Genomic DNA, 22767 nt, shown 5'->3' with positions numbered 1-22767 from the left:
AATAGGATTTGGTATCATTGTGTGAAGAAATGTTATAATTAAATACTTCAGCACAACATGAATAAATCTGTGATGATATATATGGTAGTGATAAAATGTAAAATAATGCCATGTATGTGTGTGTGTGTGTGTGTATGTGTGTGCTTAACAATTTGTCTGTGGACAAGGCCTTAATAAGCTGTTAGAAGGTGCTATAATTCTTTCCTGACATAGTATAATATATATATTAGAAGCCAAAGTATAACATATGTTGGAATTTGTTTTTGGCTTAATCTTGTGAATCAAGGTTTTAACCTACAATTTTTATTGATATCACCTCTGAAGTAAATTCTAGTGACCAACACTGACTTCGAATTGGCTGCCTTATAATGGCATGTATTTGCTTCATTATGCCACCTATTGTATAGTGAAAGGTTACTGCCAATTTAAAAAAAAATAAAAAAAATGTGTACTTAAAAATCTTTAGAATTTTAGAAAATTTCTTATTCAGTGATTAACTTTCTCATTATCTTATATTTTTATGAGTAACTTGTAACTTACTGGTTGTCTTTCTTAGACAATAAGGTACTGAATTTGTTATAAAAATAAACTTCAGTAGGTGTATAAAAATTTAATTAGGATTTTTTTTTTTTTTTTTTGATTAATTCAAATTTCACATAAATCAATATATTCTAAATCTAGTTTGGGGAAAATTTAAAATAGCTGTTCAGTTCCACACTGTATTTTTCAAAGTTAAAAAGTGGTGATAGACTGGCATCCTCAGATTGAAAAAGTCAGCCTTTCATCTCAAATCACGATTGGATTCAGGATTCTGTATATGGAGAAAACAAGGTTGGGGGCATTCAAATAAAATGTCAGTAATATCTTAAAAATGATTTCATTGAGACTTTGAGTTTTAATTTTCTTTTGGATTGAAATCAGTGTAGAAGAGCTCACTAGAGCCTCACTGCTGCTACCACATACCTTGTGTGACCTTCGGCATTTGCCACAGATTAAGACAAAGTGGCGGAGATAAATGTCACACATTGCAACAGCAGATATGTAATTGTAGCTGTTGGTAAGTAACACAAAATTTACTACTTCTTTCTTCCATAATTCTTTACTCAAATGTCAAATCTTAATGATATTTGTAGCAGGGAGACTAATAAATTGTTAGAAATAAAGAAAAAGGTAGGTCACAGATAATAAAAACTGAATGTTAGAATCTAATACAGTCTAACATAAAATGTACTAAACTCAGAATTCATGGAAATGGCACCCCCCAAAAAACCTGGGGTAAAATTAAATGTCAAGCTTCAACCTTATATGGGAATGTTCTGACCTCTGGGACAGACGAAAGAGTTTAATTGGTAAGTTCGCTTCCTCTCAAGAGAAATTAGTTCTATAAATAGCACCAGTTTGACTAAGCTAATACCAGTGACAAGTATGGAGGGGAACTCTCCCCCACACTGCTTGAGGGCAACAAGTGCACGCTTGATGTTCTCCAAACTGGTGTGATATTTGTGTAGACTTATTATCAGACCAAGTCACAGTGGATATACTGGTACATTAAATTAGGTTCATCCAGTACGGTACTATTATTGTCTTGGAATCACCTGTTCTTTTAGCATTGCAGAAGTTAACAAGTGGAATTATCTCCCCTTTTAACGTCCTTTATAGATTTCTGCTATATTATTGCATCCCCTTTTAGATAAGAGTTCCAACACTCCAAGAAAAACTGTAATATATGCTTTTTCAGAATAGAAATTTTGACATGCCTTTGACAATAATGAATGACACTTTTGAAAGGCTAACAAATGTGTATGCAATTAAAACATTCGGGTGAATCTGAGTTGTCACTTGTAGGATTGAATCTAACAAAAGTTTTTGAAAAGGGAGATCATTTTAACACAAATATAAGGTAGCATGTGTACTTAACTCAAACCCAACCTACATGTACATGTATATTGTTTTAGGTATCATATGCACTTACTCATGTATTAGGACATTCTATACACTAACTGTGATAATGGTGGCCTTGTGATTAATACATCAAATGTATTTAAAACAATCTTAACAGTATGCCTGACAATTTTGATATGCAGCTGAACATTTTTATAACGCCCTTTTTTCACTGGATCTTGCTTAATTCACACTAGATTGTTTTTTGTACAAATTTTAAAGTGTGAATTTTTTCTCGACAGCTACATTAAAAATTTACTCAAGAAATTTAAGGATCCTTTGACCAAAGTCACAGACAGTTGAAATAAAAAATAAAATGTATGATTTAACCTTGCATGAAGAAAAGGTTAAATAAAGCCTAAGGAAAGAACTTGCAGCACATAGCTTACATTTAGGTAACTGTATACGGTAGTTATCAGGTGATGTTTCATTGTTGGTGTGCTACAACGAATACAGAGATTCAATTCTGGAGGCAGATAATTATTATTTTTTGCAGCCAGTTGAATAAGTTGCAATATCAGAGTAGAAATTAAATGAACAAATTAAATGAAAACACAACATAAGAAAATTAACTTTTCAAAGCAACAATGATTAATGAAAATGGATTTTAACTTTCTGAGTAACTTTCTATTGGGTGATGATACATTTTAAACAAACTGTGTTACCAAATGGTGGAACAGCTTCTTTGGGAACAAAGTAATTCCGAGAACCTGTTTACTGTAGTTACCATTTCTACAGGTGACAAACATCAATTTGAAACAATTTGGGAATTTCATTCGAAAATTAAATTTGATGTCAGGATATCATTGGTCCCCGATTACTCCTTTCAATATGATAGAAAGATCCTGTCCAGACAGTTTCTGATTGCAAAAAAATCTTTTTAATAGTTCACTGTGTGTGATTCCATATCCTTTTGAATTGCAGTCTGGTATATATATAGATGCCCCACAATGGAAATGCATATGTTTAGCTATACTCTACAGGAAGTATGGTCATAAAAATCTTTAGAACAATATTTTTGGAGGAATTTTTTTTAATGGCAGCTCTAATGTGTCGTTTAAACACAAAAGTGTATGGTATAGGTGTTTGTGGTTTTCATTGTACCATATGACCTCTTTAGGAGTAGCTTGTCATGTTGTATTCATTGGTTTGCGGTTTACTAGCTAACCACAAGGGCATACTTATAGGCTTGTACAGATAACACGGCTATACATAGAAGTCAGTTATAACTAAGATAAAATCCTTGATCGTCAAACTCGTGCTACAGATATCTATGTATTAAATGTCTCCGTGTTAACTTTAGGCCACACATTTCAGCCTCATTCCAGAAAGATTTGATGCATTTTTAACTATTTAAAAAAATCATCAAGTCTAAAATCTAAAAACTATTTTTGTTTGTTTGTTAGGTTTTCTTCTCTATTTCACATTTTCATTATTTAGTTGCCATGTAGGTCCTTTAAATATAACAGGAAGTCCTTCAGAAAAATCCTGTATTAAAACATTCAGATGGTGATAAAGCAGATTTAGTTTTAAACGGTAAGTTTTTACTGTCAATTTCCAAAATACCCAGGGAAACACCCTGTGTTGTAATATAGTGCCATAGGTAGATGATAGAATACATTTATCTACACAAACACTACCTGTTTTAGTGTTCTACAAAACCTCCTACTGAAATATTTATGTATTCTGAATGCTATTAATGTCATTCATATTCATGTAGATAAATATTCACTAAAACAAAATGCACGACTGTCATAATACCTTTTTGCCTATTTGGGTGTGTTATTTGTAGGAAAGAGGGAAGGTAGCTAGAGAAGGGCTTGGGACAGGATTTCTTCATAATTATAGGGACAGTCAAAAACAGAAAGAATTCGAGGAGAAGACAGGTTAGGGATCTAAGGGCTCAGCCAAGCTTTTCCTATGTGTTCTCATCTAGGAAAATATCATTAGCTATAATTAACCTGACATGTATTTAGATCCTTCCTCCCATCTCCCATAACATTACTACGATAATTAATGATTGACAATTATTGAAAATTTTGTGAAAATGAAATTGGTTTAATAGTGATTACTGATTGTAAGATGAGAATTGTCTCTTATACGCACAGGGTACATGTACTATGTTTTATTATTGGGTATGAGACACCTCTGTTTACCAGGGTTTAATACACCCACTGGTAAACGGAGGTCAAAATGGAAATACAGACTAGAGCAATACACAGGGCCGTTTATCATATAGGATATTGTTGTGTGGTATCCACGCCCACGCTTTACTGGAGGAGCTTTACTTGAGGAGGTGAATCAGAGGTCAACAGCCCCAGATAACCGACAACATACATGTGTACAGAGCCCTAGTTACACATCATTTTTGTCGATGTGTTTAATGATTTTAGATAGCCATGAAATCAATGTTGCTGTAATGGAGGGATGGAATAGTAAATTATATAGCTGTTCATTGTATTAAATGAAGTTATTTGCAAATATTGAAAATGTAAATTTCAATATTTGTCAAGTGTGCTGACCTTTCAACGATAATAACACATATGGAGAGGCTTTTCTTTTCAGCCAAACTCCAGTGTTGTATTAGATTTAATCGGGCATAAGCACTTGGAGGGGCTGATTTTGTCCCTTGCTCTTTAACCAAGGTATAAATTTACAAAGCAGAGGCCACAAGCCTCTGCCTTTAGCCCCTGCTTCGTGTCTTGGGTGTTGACAGTTACTAGGAATCAAAAGAGGGCCAACGTCTATCCACCATTGTGTGCGTTGTTGTGACGTAAGAGGTACACTATAATGCCTGCCAGCCTACGTCAGCAAGTCAAAATCATGAATGTAAACACGCTGATAAGGTATGTGTATTAAGGTAACTACCTCCAGTAAGAATAACGATCTTTTGTGACGACTTACCCTCAGCTTGGTTTAGAAGCATTTATCAGAAGCTAAACAGAGGAAAGCTGGAATTAGAAACATATATATATAAAACAACTGCTAAAATAGAATTCCATTGTCGCTCCTGCGAGGTATTTGAGTAAACTTAATTTCTTTGCTGCAGTTTAATTCCTTTAGGTTACAGCAGTTTTAATATAGGTACAATTCCAGATCTAATTCATTTTTCTGCAGATAAAATGTTTTCCAGTCCTAGAATGCATAGTTCTTATCTATATAATTACACATAATATCATTAGAGAAAGATGAAGGTATATCAAAATCATCTTTTATTCCTCTTTTGTTTTGTTATATTTGTTTTGAATTGATCATCTGCCTACCCTGACAAGCATTGGTAACTTGTCTACAAATAGTTTTTACTTAACCTCTTCTTGTAAAACTAAGGACTGTTATCACTTATAGACAGGTTTGGTAATTTGATAGCAAGTTTGATTATTTTAGACAAACGCAATCATTTTATAGACAGGTATGATTATATATGAGCAGGTGAGTTCATTAAAGGCTTGTGTGATCATTATAGACAGGTATGAAGACAGGCATGATTGTTATAGACAGGTATGATCATTATAGACAGGTGTGATCATTATAGACAGGTGTGATCATTATAGTCGATGACTGTAGTACTGCTGTAGATGTCTTATGTGGGATAGTCCAGTAGGCTGTGTTAGATGACTGTAGTACTACTGTAGGTGTCTTATGTGGGACAGTCCAGTAGGCTGGGTTCGATGACTGTAGTACTACTGTAGGTGTCGTATGTGGGACAGTCCAGTAGGCTGTGTTCGATGACTGTAGTACTGCTGTAGGTGTCTTATATGGGATAGTCCAGTAGGCTGTGTTCGATGACTGTAGTACTGCTGTAGGTGTCTTATGTGGGACAGTCCAGTAGGCTTTGTTCGATGACTGTAGTACTACTATAGGTGTCTTATGTGGGACAGTCCAGTAGGCTGTGTTCGATGACTGTAGCACTGCTGTAGGTGTCTTATGTGGGACAGTCCAGTAGGCTTTGCTCGATGACTGTAGTACTACTATAGGTGTCTTATGTGGGACAGTACAGTAGGCTGTGTTCGATGACTGTAGTACTACTGTAGGTGTCGTATGTGGGATAGTCCAGTAGGCTGTGTTCGGTGACTGTAGTATGACTGTAGGTGTCGTATGTGGGACAGTCCAGTAGGCTGTGTTCGATGACTGTAATACTACTATAGGTGTCGTATGTGGGACAGTCCTGTAGGCTATGTTCGTTGATTGTAGTACTACTGTAGGTGTCGTATGTGGGTCAGTCCAGTAGGCTGTGTTCGATGACTGTAGTACTTCTGTAGGTGTCGTATGTGGGATAGTCCAGTAGGATGTGTTCGGTGACTGTAGTATGACTGTAGGTGTCGTATGTGGGACAGTCCAGTAGGCTGTGTTCGTTGACTGTAGTACTACTATAGGTGTCTTATGTGGGATAGTCCAGTAGGCTGTGTTCGTTGACTGTAGTACTGCTGTGTGTGTCGTATGTGGGACAGTCGAGTAGGCTGTGTTTGATGACTGTAGTACTACTGTAGGTGTCGTATGTGGGACAGTCCAGTAGGCTTTGTTCGATGACTGTAGTACTACTGTATAGGGGGCTTATGTGGGACAGTCCAGGAGGCTGTGTTCGATGACTGTAGTACTGCTGTATGTGTCGTATGTGGGATAGTCCAGTAGGCTGTGTTCAATGACTGTAGTACTACTATAGGTGTCGTATGTGGGACAGTCCAGTAGGCGGTGTTCGATGACTGTAGTACTACTGTAGGAGTCGTATGTTGGACAGTCCAGTAGGCTGTGTTCGATGACTGTAGTACTCCTGTATAGGTGTCTTATGTGGGACAGTCCAGTAGGCTGTGTTCGATGACTGTAGTACTGCTGTATGTGTCGTATGTGGGACAGTCCAGTAGGCTGTGTTCGATGACTGTAGTACGACTGTAGGTGTCTTATGTGGGATAGTCCAGTAGGCTGTGTTCAATGACTGTAGTAATACTGTATAGGTGTCTTATGTGGGACAGTCCAGACCCATACAATAAGACAAGTCACCATTTGACCCCGTGGACCTTCGAGATGGATGCTAGCTGTAAGCCTTGCGGGAGGAAACCTCTGAAGTCAATTACATCTCAACAGTGCAATAATGGCGGGCTATGACGTCAATGGTGGGTAAAAACCATGTACAACAAAAAGTCGATCAATACACATCACTGGTTGATTACGTATGAAGCATAGCTATGTTTGAATGTCATCAGATTCTACACACTATCACTTGGTAGTGGCATAAAACTAATCCAATTTCATCTTCTTAGCCTAATGTCTTAATGGAAGTTAAGTTGTATGGCGGTAAACAGGTTTGACATCATTATGTGTTTCCCATTTTCAAATCCGCCAGTCTCTGTATATCTTAACATTTCATCAAAGGCCAACACTGTCATTACCAGTTTGTGTTGAGTTGAATCTATCGTGTTACATAACTAGCTTTCTGATTATAGGATTCAAGTGCTGGCAGCTTCAATTACGATTGTTCCATTATTTTCTATAGGACCTTGTCAGGTTGAGCACTTTGATTTCTGAAAAATTCTGAACATCATCCCTGAAAAAAAATAATAAGTTAATTAAATATGGGTGCCTCAGTTAATGCTACTATTGTGTGTTCATATATTTTCTATGGAAATATTTCATAATTGCAGATTTCTCGGCCAAACCAAATCTATCATGTTTCAGAAGACCTACAAGCAGATGCTATTTCATTGTCCCGTTATAAACCAATACCAACTACTTCGAGTGAGAGATTACTGTTTTGGCCCTATGGGCTTATTGCATGATTTCAATATATAAAGTAATAGGAGACTTGTCTGAGATGAACTTCCAAATAATATCAGCATATTTTTTTTAAATATAGAAAACTGCCAAAAAAGCATGGTTTTAAAGGAATTAAAAATAAAAAGCATTGTTTTGAAGCGTTTAAGCCCTGGAAAACTACCTGGATCGACAGCTGGTTACCCAAGAAAATGTCACCAGTCTATGAATTATGTAAAGGTGAATTTGATCTGGAGACACCTTTTAGTATATACACCTTCATTATGTACATCATATTGTGTATGCCTTATATACCTGTTTGCAACGATATCCAATAAAGACTTAATTATCGCTAGAAATATTGTAGGCAATATGTTTCTGGAGTCACATGTCTTGTGATTGACACTTGTGATTATTGCGGCTGGTATCAACAACATGAAGGCTCCAGTTATCTAATGCCAAAATGAAAGTGGTTCGGAATCAAAGGAAACAGTTGTGATATATGTTTTTGTATGTTCTAAAGTTTGTTTGTGTTAAAGAGATATTTAGTGAAAAATGATCAAGATGGTTGTTAGAATGGATACTTCGGTAGCGTGGCTTCCGAAGTTTGGAGAACGGCGTGTTCAGGTATCTACGGTGGCCCGTGAAGATTCCTATTACAAGTATATGTCAGAGATTCTTGACATTTTCAGTCAAAGATTATTTGACATTTTCGTGCCTATCCTGTTACCGTTTACCTACTACTTAACTGCTGGCTTCAACTGCTATAGGTCAAATGAAAATGACATTTCAGCAGGGACTGACATTTATAAACATTTGGTAACTGTAGTTTAGAAAAGGTCATTAGGTCAACAGGTGAACAAGACCTAAATCTCACTGACAGTAGTGACCAAACAATGCTAATACAGCCGTTTTATAGGGACACTTAAGTCCTGCTTTATCACCTGTACTACCCACTTCTCAGTGAATCGTTCTGCATATATAGTTGATCGGGATTCAATTTAACTTTTGTAGCAGTAGAACTGATCTGAAATTTTACTGTAGTTGCTTCATATTCACATTTTTTCTCCCATTTTTAGTATATTTACAATTCATTTTACTATTATGGTTTATTTACAAAACAGCTAATAGCTAATATTCACAGTCCATACATTTGCAAAACGTCTTGTGTTTACTGAGTTTGTATGAATTATCTTTATTCATAAATATCAATTAATCTTGTGCTTCCTGGTAGCCTTTGTGCTAGAATATCTTAGCAAGGTGTCAGTTATTTTGTCCATCCCACCTGAAGGCCCAAGGGAATGGGACAGATATGATGTTATTGTTGATTGATCAGGTTCATGTGCTGTTAAGAGGTATTTGTGGTTTGAGAGAAATGTGAAATATACACCATCCAGACTACAGAAACGATCTCTCAGAAAATGTCAGCAATGGCCCTAGATGTGAGAACAGTACACACCCATCATGCCGTCATGATCAACTCGGAATACAATCTAAAATATTCACTCTGATCATGAGCTCTAGCTGTAAACTCTGAAGTAGATCTAAACCTGTCCCATTATGACTTTTAATTATGATTTTTGTATATTGATATCCACTTGTACATTATAAATTATAAGACCTGTTAAGAGGACACTATAGAGTCCTCTGTTTCAAAATAGTAAATAATCTATACAGTTCCTTAGGTGTACACAACAGGTCAGTAAAACGCCACTGTAGCTGATGCCCATAACCCCTTGTCTTTCAACACCACACCCATATAATCATTATATACTGTGTACAGGAGGTCAAGCAGTTGGTATACTTTTTGGCCAAATATATTTATTTAAATGCTTGTATTGAAAGTTTTTAGAATATATTTCTGTAAATGTTCATTTGTTAGGTAATGACTATAAAATTGAGTAAAATTGAGTATAAAGAGTAACACCTTGGCCTGGTAATGGTTCAGTGCTCGTGCTGGCGGGTATCGGGAGTTATACTTTGCCTTGTAAGATCTTGTACTGGTAGGTACTGAGTTATACATTGGCCTGGTAATGGTTCAGTGCTTGTGCTGGCGGGTATGGGGGGTTATACTTTGCCTTGTAAGGTCTTGTACTGGTGGCTACAGAGAGTTATACCTTGGCCTGGTAACAGTTAAGCGCTCGTGCTGGCGGGGTTGGGGGGGTATACTTTGCCTTGTAAGATCTTGTACTGGTGGGAACAGAGAGGTATACATTGGCCTGGTAATGGTTCAGTGCTTGCGCTGGCGGGTATGGGGAGGTATACTTTGCCTTGTAAGATCTTGTACTGGTAGGTACTGAGTTATACATTGGCCTGGTAATGGTTCAGTGCTTGCGCTGGCGGGTATGGGGAGGTATACTTTGCCTTGTAAGATCTTGTACTGGTAGGGACAGAGAGTTATACCTTGGCCTGGTAACAGTTCAGTGCTCGTGCTGGCGGGGGTGGGGGGTTATGCTTTGCCTTGTAAGGTCTTGTACTGGTGGGGACAGAGAGTTATACCTTGGCCTGGTAATGGTTCAGTGCTTGTGCTGGCGGGTATGGGGAGTTATGCTTTGCCTTGTAAGGTCTTGTACTGGTGGGTACAGAGAGTTATACCTTGGCCTGGTAACAGTTAAGTGCTCGTGCTGGCGGGTTTGGGGAGTTATACTTTGCCTTGTAAGATCTTGTACTGGTAGGTACAGAGAGTTATACCTTGGCCTGGTAACAGTTCAGTGCTCGTGCTGGCGGGGATGGGGAGTTATACTTTGCCTTGTAAGATCTTGTACTGGTGGGTACAGAGTTATACATTGGCCTGATATTGGTTCAGTGCTTATGAGGGTGGGTGTATAGAGAATCCCATTTGGTTTCATCACTTCCAGTTCGTGTGAATTAAGGTAGAAAATACTAAGGTCTCATCACCTGAGGACGATGACACTGTCTCAGCAGACTGTTGTCTCTGACTCAGCACCGCCCCCACCTGGTGATGAGGCTGGATATTGTTTACTAGGCCATGTTACAGTGGCTGATTCACAGCAGCAACAGCAGCTGTACCTTAACATTGTACATATATTAATAATTACACTCATTGAACTCCTCATAACATTTTTTGCTTTAAAAGTTGTCTGATTATTCACAATATCCAAATAAATCATAAAAGTAGAAGCAAATATTTTGTTTCCCAGTTGTAAAAATAATCTTGAAAACTTAAAAAATACCTTTGTTTTATAGTGAAACAGACCAATTCTTAATAGTTCAGTATAGAAAAATTAACACAGATACGTAAGTAACTTGTATACATGTTACATGTTGTTTTTCCCCTTATGAAAATAGGTATTGCTATAAAAAGGATATTATTCACTGCCATATACTGCTGTGAGGCAGAATATCTTTCTGGCATTTTGGTGAAGTTGTCGCTGTTTGACATTTCAAAGACATTTAAGTCCTTTTCATTAGAAACAGGTGAGTCAATTCTAAGACTGTTGCCCTTTGACGAATTTGGAGTTACGCCATCACTGTCATCTATAACATGTCATCCGTAGCCTTATTCCTGGTGCGATAAGTGTCAAGGCTGTGTATTTACCAGTAGATAGAGACATTAATAATGCATGTTTCAAAGGTTGAGCTTCTACCAGATAGTTAAGGTATATCCTGTATCCTGGTGCTGTTTCCAGTGGGCTGATGTGTATTCAACACAGTGAATTATTTCTTCAGGTTCAACACTTCGTATCTTTCAGTGGGGTCGCGAAAGAGACCGACATGTTAAAATCTAATTTTGGATTACATATCTGAATTCTGATGTTAATTGGGCAATATGAGTTACCAGGGGGCGAAATACCTCAATGTTGAGGTAACCAGAGATAAGCCTGGTCCAGTTCCCCTTCACTTGTACATGTACAGTATATAATGTTGAGGTAACAAAGGGTACAACTAATTCTAACTTAAACATGTCTTTATGGTGTGACTTAAAATTTCTAATAAAAGGTAGTTAAAGTAGAATTTGTTTAGATATTTATACTAAAACATTATAAGGGTCAATCAATACATGAAACTGTATTGTGAGCATGGAAGATAAATCTTTTTATAAATATTCACTCTAATGTACATGTATGAAAAAAGTGAAAATAATGCTGTTTTTATTTATATTAATGTGTACTATAAATTGGTAAACAAAGGGTGTGTTTCTATGATTATGATCAATCTTTAATAAAGAAAACCAGTGTCTTTTATGATATTGAAGCAACAGTAAGACTGAGTAATGGCGATCTGACTCTTTCGTTTATGTGTACTAGAGAGTGTCGACATAATATGCTGTGAAGTGTATCGGATGACCTAGTGCTGCGAGTAGGAAGGGGAGGGGAGGCTTTGTCCTGTGTGTAGGGGTATAACCTAGAGGACAGTGTGGGCAGGTTACAACATCGCACATCATGTTCCACCATCAATAGTGTGTGATGACAAAGACAGTTTATGGCTCACGATCCTCCATCCTCGGTGTAGTAATGATGCTAACTTCACCACACAAAATACAACAGAACACTGAATTCTGCTGGTAAACACTGATATTGTCATTTAATGTAACAGAAAAGGTTTGCTTGTCAGGCAAAGATGGAGTGATCGCTTCAGTAAGCATGTGTTGGTTAAACAGATCAAAGAGTGTGTCATTCTACGTCAAGAGTGTTGTTGTCCTACGCCAGAGTGTTGTTGTCAACACTGGGTACACTTGTACTGGAAAACCAATAAATCATCAATACTGACCTTGACACAGTGTAAGGATTAATAACCTACTCCTCTCAAACATCCCACAGGACTATAATTTATCAGTGAATTTTCCGGCCAACTTTTTCATAAAATCTAAATCTCCCTGATTTAGCCTACGTCTCATTCATTATTAGAAGTACTTGATGACCCTTTTATGTAACCAGGATGGGCAATCTTTTACAAGGTTTATTATTTTCAATTCGTTTCTTTTGAAATGTGACTTATGAAGTATAACTTTAATTGTATGGCCTTAGCTCTTATTTCATCAAAGAATGCAGGTGATTTTGTTAAAATACAAGTGACAGGTGATTTTGTTAAAATACAAGTGACAGGTTTTCCACAGCTAAACTCAGAATAAAATGTTTTTGATAAACAGCTTATCCTTGAATACAGGTATTTTTAATAGCTAATCTCAGAATGAAAGTGTTTTTAATAAACAGCATATTCTTGAATACATTTTTTTTTTTTAGAGATGGTTCATCTGAGAATATTGTCGTTCTTACTTTTATCTTTCACAGATATAGATGCCAGTATCATAGAACAAGTTAATTTCATTATGATGTTGGTATCTAAATGTTTTTATGTATAAACTGCAAGTTTATTGTTTCTTTTTAAATGACAATAAACTGGCGATAAATGTTATGAATCGGAACTGGTTATGAAGAACCGGAATGAAACTTCTCATAAACATTTTTTGCATCTTTTTTTTGGTTTGTGTTCAATATACCGTAATAATTCTTATGTACGGCCTCAAGGTGATGTTTCTAATGTTCTTAAACCTTGCTGTTTTGTAGGCTGTTGAAGTTCGGGACGTTGAAGGACAACAGCATTACAGACTGTAGTCAGGTGACACTGCTGCCCACCCTGGAAAGTGGATTTTCTGTAAGTCCATACATTTCACATAACTAGCAGTGAAAGCACTCTAAGTAGTGTTCTCAAAGTTTTTAAAGAGGTGGATGACTTGAAAAAAGCAAGTTGAACATTTACATCTTACAGGTATTCTGAAAAAATAGCTGGTTAAATGTTAGTGGATAAAGCAAAGTCTACACTGTTCACATTATCAAGAGTCAGTGCTTTCCAAGTCTTCACATTATGGACCTAATTTCATTTTAGCCGTAGGCTATATCAAAATTTATATAGAAGTATTTCTTAAATGTCTAAACACACTTTCAAATAAGTGACATATATCAAATATTTTGTCAACCTTTGAGAAATGTTTCCAACTTTGTAGCAAGGTTATTGTAAGGGAGATAATACACTTAGAAAACTCACACAAAATCTTTTTAAGGTAATAGGAATGTGTCACCATTTCTCAGTAGAATTTCTTCTTTTAAGGTTATAGGATTTTGTCACCATTTCTCAGTAGAACTACTCAAATTTTGTAGTTATATTGCTTTGAAGTAAAGAAATTTTTCTGCCACAAAAAAAAATTAAGGTTGTCAGAATTTTAAGGATTTTAAATGGAAATTTATGTAAAAAGGAGTGAATTTTGAAAAAAAATGAAAGACACAATTGTTTGCAAAATAATGTCAATGAAAATAATACTGCCATAGATTAGTATTGCATTAATGTATATGAATTTAATAAATGCTGAAATTGTGTAAAATGAATTATCTGTAAACGATTAAAAATTGACATTTTATAATAAAACCATATACACATAGTAATTGCATGTAAGAGTTATCTGTCTTGGAAAACTTCACAGTAGTGAAATAGGTAGCCGGTTTCCTGAAGTAAAGAAAAATGGACACATGTGACTCATTGATAATAAACAACTGAATTAATGCCTGGATTGCTTTGAAATACTTTAATATTGAGAGAACACACTGTTCTGTCAATAATAAACATACAATATTCATCAGCTTAATATTAAACATTAGAATATGAGGAAATTGTGATACTGTCTCCCTACATTGGATTTTCAACTAGGGATGTACTACCTATTTCCGTTTATCAATACACTACTATTCTATTATGGCCCTTTCCCGAGGGAAAGGGTCATAATAGATTTAGTACATCACATGACTGTACTAACTGTGACTGCAAATTGTGTCGCCTGCTTCGTTTTCATACATTGCTGAGCCTCTGCAAAGCAATCGGCATTCCCGGTCCCGAATCTCGAAGCCATTTTGGCAGACGACAACAATGAACTGAAAGTAGAATATGTACAGCGCCCCCTAGGAGAAGGGGCGCAACTCTTGGCGTCACGCTACTTTTCCCGCAGTCTCAGCGGTCCAAAAAAAAGGTATAGTGCCCGTCTCCAGGTATAGTTACCGTCGTCAAGGGCGGATGCTAACTATACCAAATAGAGCAAGGGTAGTTATCCAATAGCTATCCTAGTAATTATCATGTGATGTACTAATATGACCTTAACATTTGCTTGCTCATTTTCATCATTGTTAGTGCAAGGGAGACAATTCACATTCTGATTTTTCTTGCAGTATCCCCGCGAAGATTCAAGTGTTGTGCAGGCCCTAGAAAGTCTATCAGACTCTCAAGTAAGTATTAGATTGAGACAGGCATAAACATTGTAAGGTATATATTTATCTGTTTCTATTGTTTGGAGTAATACATCAATCTTGGCATGTTTCTGTTTCTAGTAAATTTACATTTACTTTCTCTTTTAAGATATTTCTTAATTTAGACTATTATCAATTCATTTGTAATTCTTTAACTGTAACCATACTTAACCGTTTTTCCCAATTTTGTTACAGGTGAATGATTTCCTGTCTGGTCACGCCCCACTGGTGCTTGCAATGCGGGTTGGTGACCACATGATGTTTATACAGTTGCAGCTGTCAACTTCTCAGTGTAGTGGCCGTCGGGCTCGCCCCACCCCTGTGGTGGTCCCCTCCCCCGGGCAGATCTCTGACCACCAAGAGATTCCCTCCCCAACTGCTCCTCACGGCAGTCATACCCTCTCCCAGAACATCAGTCAGTTCTCAAACTTCCCCGCTACTGCTCCACAACAGGTTGGTATCTTATATACAAATCCAAAATCACGCAAACCACCATTGTTGAATTCAAAAGTTTAAAATACGAATACTCATATATGATAATATGAAAAACCAATTTTAAAATAAAGAATAATAAAAAAAAAATGAAATGTTATATTTATAGTAATAATTGCAATGAATAAGATTTCCCTTCATCTAACAAGAATGACTTTTAAGTAGTATAATCATCCTGATCTAGTACCCAAACAAATTACTTTTGTATTCAGCATACCACCAAACCTGGAGAATCTGAAGTTCTGTCCTCGAGAACCAGCCCTGTGGGACCATTCTTCTCTTCATCTCCCCAGCCTAGCCCCACCCCCCCTCCATCTCCAACCCCGGCCAATGGGGCAGTCATTGAGAGCATGCACCATCTTGGGGGTGGAGTCTATTCTGGAAAATTCTCTGGTAAGTGGGCTGTTATAAAGTTTAGCATGGAATCATGACTGATGTTATGTTTTACCTCCCTTGAAGGATGTGATCAGCTATTATGAAAAGTAATTTTTAAAGATCTAAGCATAACACACAAATAAGTTTGCATATATATGTAGAACATACATGTACAACCTTTACTCATGATCTTTGACCTTAAAAACTTATCTGGATCATTTTTGCCACTGAGAAATTTTTAATTGTTGTGAATGACATTTGGATGTAATTTACTTTTCTCGCCTACACTGTAAATATGTAATGCTTGTGTAGGTACTCTGGACCCAACCCTGCAGGACCAGGGAGGGCGGCCCCGGCGAGATATCAGTACAATTATCCATATCCTCAATGACCTGCTTGGAGCCTCCCCACAGTATCGGCAGGGACTGACAGCCCAGCACCCCCAAACCTCTTCTTCCCATCTCCATAGCCAATGTAAAGGTAAGTCACTTTACCTGTAATTTGCATCACATAGTAATTGGTGATTTTATGTTTTTAAATAAGAACATCAACATTTTGACATGCATTAGAAACGTCGGTTTAAATTTCTTTCTGAAAACAATTTCAAACCATCAGGTTGCATTGTCCTTATCTCCCTGATTTTTCTTAGAATATAGGAAACTGGAAAAAATATTTATTTGGCCTATCCTGACTATGAAACTTCACAAAAAATAATAATTGTGAAACATTATCTATATACTGTACAAATCCTGTTTTGCCCTTTTATGAATATTTCATCAGACTTGATGTTGATGTACTTGTACAGGAAACCACAGACAAGATCTTCGCAGCAATGAGAAGCCAGATGATTCAAAACTGAGAGAGAAAGTTCAACAACTCAAAAGAATGATGGAAGAGCGCAAATTCCGTCGCCGCGAACGACGGGATGTCCGAGCCCCATATCAGTGGCAAAATCGCAATTTCAACTGTGGTCAAGGTCATGAATGCATCCATGGCAATAACAAAATTCAAGGTCAAGGTCATAATGACAAAGAAGCCACAGAGGATGGAGTCCCTTGTTGCTCTGGTTACCAAGGCAACGGCAGCAGTATTGAGCAAGACACTCTAGCTGTATGAAGAGGATCATAGCATTTGGCCTACGGTCAGTTTTCCCCATAAAACTGACATACTTGTTTGTCAGTTTGGTTGAGTGCCATGTTCTGTTGGTGCTTGGTAACTTTTTTACACCAATTTGTGCCATAGAAGTCTAGCTGAAGCCGTTCTTGTCACAAAGAAGACGGATGCTCGTGACCATGTAGGATGTTGTTCACAGTGTGGAGCACGCGCAAGAGTTGTAGCTCCACCTCAGCATTGCACACATCCCTAGCCAGCCCTGAACCAATGGGGCGTAGGGTCCCTTCAGGACACGAGGCAATGTTGGCTTGGTGGGTTTTATTGTCTATTGCCTCCGGCTGTTCACCTCGTACAGGTGACATGGGGTAGATTTATTTGTATGGGTTTGGGATATCTAAGGAAGTCTCTTCTCACAGAGCTAGAGAATGACTGGGTGCTGCAGCATTAAGACAGTAAAGGCAGATTATATTGACACGTACAACAATTAGCCACTCTCATTATAGCAAGATACACAGATTGTAGCGCAGAATCTCATAAATGACATGTCATAATAAAACCATATCTCCAGTTTGAGGTCAAATACTAATAAAAAACAATGCTGTTTTTCTTATTAAGCAGATAATTTTATTTCACAATTAGGTTTGTTAGATATTTGTGAAATACAAGTTTATACTTGATTTACGATGTTAGACACATTTTTATCAGAATTTTATCAAAAATAGAAGTCATATTTGTTTAAAAAATCAGCGATTAAATTTGTGAGGTTTCAGGATAGATGCATTGGATTATTTGAGGATCACGTACATATTTTAATATAGTTGCCCTGGTCAAGAATAGAGAGTTGGTCAAGAAGATTACTTGCATTTTGTACATTTATTAAAAAATCTGTCTCAGCGGTTTGCAGTGAAATGTGTACGAGTAGCAGAAAGCGAAAGAACTGGTTTGTGGTACTTGACAGTACCTATTGGCCTACACCAGCTCCTAGGGGACAGGTGGACCAATCTGTAAATAGCTGTATCCTTGTGTCGCTATACTGTAGACATGGATTTGGAATTATATCAAATGCATACGTACATTAATATGACTGTATTTAATTCATGGCGTTTTCCATTGCTCTTTTAAACTTTAAATGCTTATACCCTTCCATACATGTTGATACCAGTTTCTACCCAATATGCAAAGTCTGAAAGAAAGATTTTAACTTGTTGTCTTGTTATCTCCCCTTCCCATTGAACTTGATGTGTTGGTGTCAGGTTATGAAACACTGGAAGTATTAACCCCCTTGTATTTTTATTGATCATGTACATTTAGTAATCTCTAATTGTGGATGTAATCACCTATGAATTATCAAGATGGTATGAGCACAGGATGCATCTTGTACATATAATAGCTTTCCTATACATTGAAGTGAATATGGGTACAAATTTTATTTTTCCCAAAAAATCAATCAATATGTTTCATAATATCTTTGGCAATAATATGGTTTTATTGATGTGATAAAGGACTTCCTTCACGGAATCTGAAAATTTGTGTTAACTGTTTGCATGCTTGAAGGTATCAATACCTATCTCGCGCTATTTTGTTGTACCTTTATATCGGAATACTAATTTTCCTTACCTGCTCTTGTCACTGCACAAATTAATGTTTAATTTCGAAAAAATAAATAAAAAAAATGAGGATTTTTTTTTTTATATAAATGGCACCTGATTGTAATCCAGATAGTTTGTGTAAGATATATTTCAAATTATTTTTATGAATTGTAAGATTTTGTATAATATTGTGTTCGATTACATTTATCCTAAAAACCTAAATCACGTTTTATGATATACAAATGTTTGTTTTTTTGTTTTTTTATTGCACTGTTTGTTACCGTTATATATATACTGTTATGGTGTGTGGTTTTATATACCTGGTGTGTGTATGTTACCTTACTGATCAGTCATATCAAATTTATTTGACAATTTTGCAGACGAGTCTACTTAAAATATAAAAAAAAATGTACAAAGCACCAGGTATATGAGATAATGATCATAATTTTTTGTTGAGGGTATGCAAGTTCAGAAATCTATTTCTGATGAGAATATTTGATGTTTTGCATGTTTGAACAGTTTTCTTCGAATAGATAAAATTAATACCAATTTGTTGTGATCATAGTAATTACTGTCATATCCTTGTTAAACTGATACAGTGTAATAAATTGTCAAACAGAACATAAAGCCAAATTGAAGAAATTAATGTGAAAACAATTAATTAAATGAAGTTGTATTTTATTAAAAGAATAGAAAGAAATTGTTGAACTTGTTAGATCTGTTTAAATGTAAACTTGTTGTTACGTTCCAAGAATCTGAGTGAGTTGCCTGGAGATGAGAAAGCCAGGATAAACTGGTACTCTTCTACAGACATTGCTTTACCTTCGGGAAAGTCGGCAAATATTTAACCCTTTTTAGATAAATAACCATGACTGTTCTGGTTGTTCCAAGATTTGTTATACCAGGCCAGTAATTGTGTGAATGTGTGTCTGTCTACATACCATTACCTTGACCCTATATTCAATGTTGTTATTTCTATGTAAATTTATTAAGTCTGTGTTTCAACTAGACTTTATTCTGGTACGTTATAGTCCGAGGAACGTAAAGTTACGCACACATTAACTTGTATTGAGCTACCTTGCCATTTTCATATCAAACAGAAAATATTGGAAATATTCCCCATGTGTCAATATATAATGTGTATGTATACCCTTTTTGTTAGTGCTATGTTTTTCTCCTGATATGGGTTGAGCGCTCGTGATCTGGTGGTGTCATGTAATTTAATAATGGCTCAATCTAAAAGATATTATGTAAAAAAAAATAAAAAAAATTGAAGGGCTGGTCCAGCCCTTCAATTATTTTAGCCTCACTACCATTGAATACAAATATTTTAATTTATACCTTTTTTAAATCTCAACATATACCAGGGTACCAAGAAGTCAATAGATTTTTGTCAGTAAAATTATCAGTAATCTTTTAAAATCCTATGTTGTCATGAATTTCACTGAAAAAAAAAGAAAAGAATTGGCATTTATTGCCGCTAAGTTAATCCTGTTTAATACATTAATGTGGCTGTTGAAAAGCTGGTTAACTTTATAATTTAATATAATATCACTTGTATAAATGTCTTCTCTTGACATTTCCTGAAAATCCAAATTTATCTGTCTTTTATTTCCATTTGATAAATGCAATTTCTGTTTTGAATTGAAATATTTTAAAATATGTCTTGGACAAAATGTTTGCATTCATCTCATTAGCCTTTGAACAACAAGACCTTGGCCATTAAATTATAGGGGGTATATCTCAGAATGGTTATGGAAATTGCAAGGACAATGAGCATCGTTCCATATGATGATAAACGACATAATGATTCATAATAAAGTTTTATTTGGGGTCAATAATGGCTACACATAGTAGTTTACGAGTTTCCCCTGTTCACACTGGAACTAGGTGTTTCCTATTCTTGTGCCAATAATGACCAGCTCATGTCTGTTAACATGTGTCTATATAGTTGGAGAGTCAGTTTTATATATTTAAACATTATTGTACAAGTGTTGTAAGTGTGATTTATGCCAATACAGCAAACAAGGGTAGTAGTTAATGTTTGTGGTACACAATGTATACAAAGAATGTTAGTTCAATTTCGTGATATATATATAATGTAGATAGCAGGAATATTGATTTGAATTTTTTTATTTTTTCAACAAGAGAAACATAGTTACTTACACAGAATGTTTGTTTTCATATCAACAAAATTAATCATATGTATTGAACCCTTTTTTTTGGGTAAAATCTATGATATTTTGCTCGATTTTTGACTTTTATATCTATTTGTGCCGTAAATCATCCATTACCCCATCTTTGTTTTTGTGGTTACCATGGCGACAATCCATTTTTCATCAGTATAGTTTATTTCATGTTAATAATAGATTTTTTGTCATTATTTGTTCAACTTTTCTTTGAAATTTCATGTGTATTTTTGATAAACATGTCTAGAAATTTGAAGATTAATCGTTTAAATATATTTGGCACATTTTATAAAACTTCAAAGAATTTAAATTATATTGAAGTTGGAACCATTGTAAGTTATCTCTAGAAATTCAGTAGGGACACATTCAACACCGGTTGCAATCTTTACCCAATTCACCAATGTAGACCACAATTGACTGGACAAGATCAATGCATAGAGTGTGCGAAAGTTACATAGGGTTGAAAGGGTTAATATAATCAGAATACAAGTATGTGTATCTAGTATGTGGTCATCAATCTAACAGGAACATGCCCATTGGTCTGGTGGTGTGTAACAGTTAGGAATTTGAATTTTTATTCAGACATGTCTGGCTTTCATATTTAGTATTCATAGCTGATCAAGTCAGTTGTGATTTTGTTCAGGTATATATTATTTTTATATTCTCCATTTTAATCATCATTAAGCTTAAATAATATTGTAGTTTTTCCATTAAATATTGATAAATAAAAAATATATATTTAATTATATTAATAAATTTCCTCACATTTTACAATACTGCCATCACATATTGCACAGAGCATAGTGTTAAAATGTGCATATTTCTTTAGTTGTCAAGCTGGTAAGGCCCGAGGGAGGCATGAGTTTTCAACAGCCAAGTCATTGAAAGCCTTAAGAAGCTTTGAAAGATTGTCTTTTATTAAATTCCCTTTTACACTCTTAATACATATATAAGCATTTAATTCTGTATGATTGCAATGTTGTCCTTACTTCCAAATCTCAGATGTGTTTCCTCCGAGTTTCTTTTAACATAATAAAATAAATTGTCTTTGAAATTTCGTCCATGACTTCAAATATAGAAAATGCTGATATCTTGTTTCAGTTTTATTGTTTTAGATTGTTCACACATGACATACAGACAGCAGTTAATAAAAACGTTCAAAATATATAAATAGATATTGTGTTGTGATTTAGACTGTTACAGTGTACATTATAGGTCCATGTTGGACATTTTTATTACCTGGCACTCTATACCTGAAGAACCTGTTTTTTTAAAGATCTCAACTTATTTCAATTGTCTGACCTCCAAGAAAAATAATCTGACCTCCAAAATTGATTGAAGTGTTTAAAACGAACACAGACTTTCATACAACCAAACGCTCAATAACTACTGTGACAACTGTTTGAATTTCATCCAAGCGAAAAGCATTTCCTTCTCTGAAATACCAGAATATCAGACATACCTTTCCAAACTGTATGCAAAATAATATCACCTAACGAATCCGGACACTGCTCAATATAATTCCGCATAATAATGATAATAATAATAAGAGGCCCAGAGGGCCTGTATGCTCACCTGGATACCTAAGCAATCATGGCACACTATTCTCCAAATGAGATCAAGGGAATATGCCAGACCCCAAGGCCAATCCTTGTAGCATAGCTATATTAGATTTTTCATGCCCAGCAATTTAATGTATGGTTATGGGGTGAGGATCTCAACTGTTTCCAAGCTTTGACTCAGAAACTCAGAATCTAATATCGTGACTGCATTTGTCTCTTTTTGCCAAGCATTTGTATATATAGTTTTCGGGTGGGGATCTCAACCGTTTCAAAGTTATGACCCAGGGGCCAAGTCTGCAAGGGTGGGGCAGACCCTGGGATCAATTCTAATGTCATGACTGCATTCGTCTCTTTATGCCCAACAATTGTATATATAGTTTTGGGGTGGGGATATTAACCATTTCAAATTTATGACCCAGGGGTTAAGTCTCCAAGGGTGGGGCAGTCCCCAAGGCCAACCTGGAAGCATATGTGCAATCATCTCTTTATACTCAGCAATTGTATATAT

General features: G+C 35.9%; 1 protein-coding gene across 2 annotated transcripts in view; it reads left to right on the top strand.

Moving 5' to 3' along the window:
* Window positions 1–21864, top strand: part of LOC110465619 (midnolin-A-like) — a 34511-nt gene extending 12647 nt beyond the window's left edge. The window contains exons 1-7 of one of the 2 annotated variants that reach the window (XM_021521567.1): window positions 12016–12211; window positions 13215–13302; window positions 14862–14918; window positions 15135–15392; window positions 15644–15824; window positions 16119–16286; window positions 16612–21864. In XM_021521567.1, coding sequence (XP_021377242.1) covers window positions 12114–12211; window positions 13215–13302; window positions 14862–14918; window positions 15135–15392; window positions 15644–15824; window positions 16119–16286; window positions 16612–16922 — 1161 coding nt within the window. In that variant the 5' untranslated portion in view covers window positions 12016–12113 and the 3' untranslated portion in view covers window positions 16923–21864. Of the gene's footprint in view, window positions 1–12015; window positions 12212–13214; window positions 13303–14861; window positions 14919–15134; window positions 15393–15643; window positions 15825–16118; window positions 16287–16611 lie in introns of those variants that run through there. The other variant, XM_021521566.1, reaches the window with a different exon arrangement.
* Window positions 21865–22767: the final 903 nt, after the last annotated feature.

The sequence above is a fragment of the Mizuhopecten yessoensis genome, unplaced genomic scaffold (assembly GCF_002113885.1).
Source record: "Mizuhopecten yessoensis strain PY_sf001 unplaced genomic scaffold, ASM211388v2 scaffold11095, whole genome shotgun sequence".
NCBI classification, from domain to species: domain Eukaryota; kingdom Metazoa; phylum Mollusca; class Bivalvia; order Pectinida; family Pectinidae; genus Mizuhopecten; species Mizuhopecten yessoensis.
This window is presented reverse-complemented; position numbering and strand designations above follow the sequence as displayed.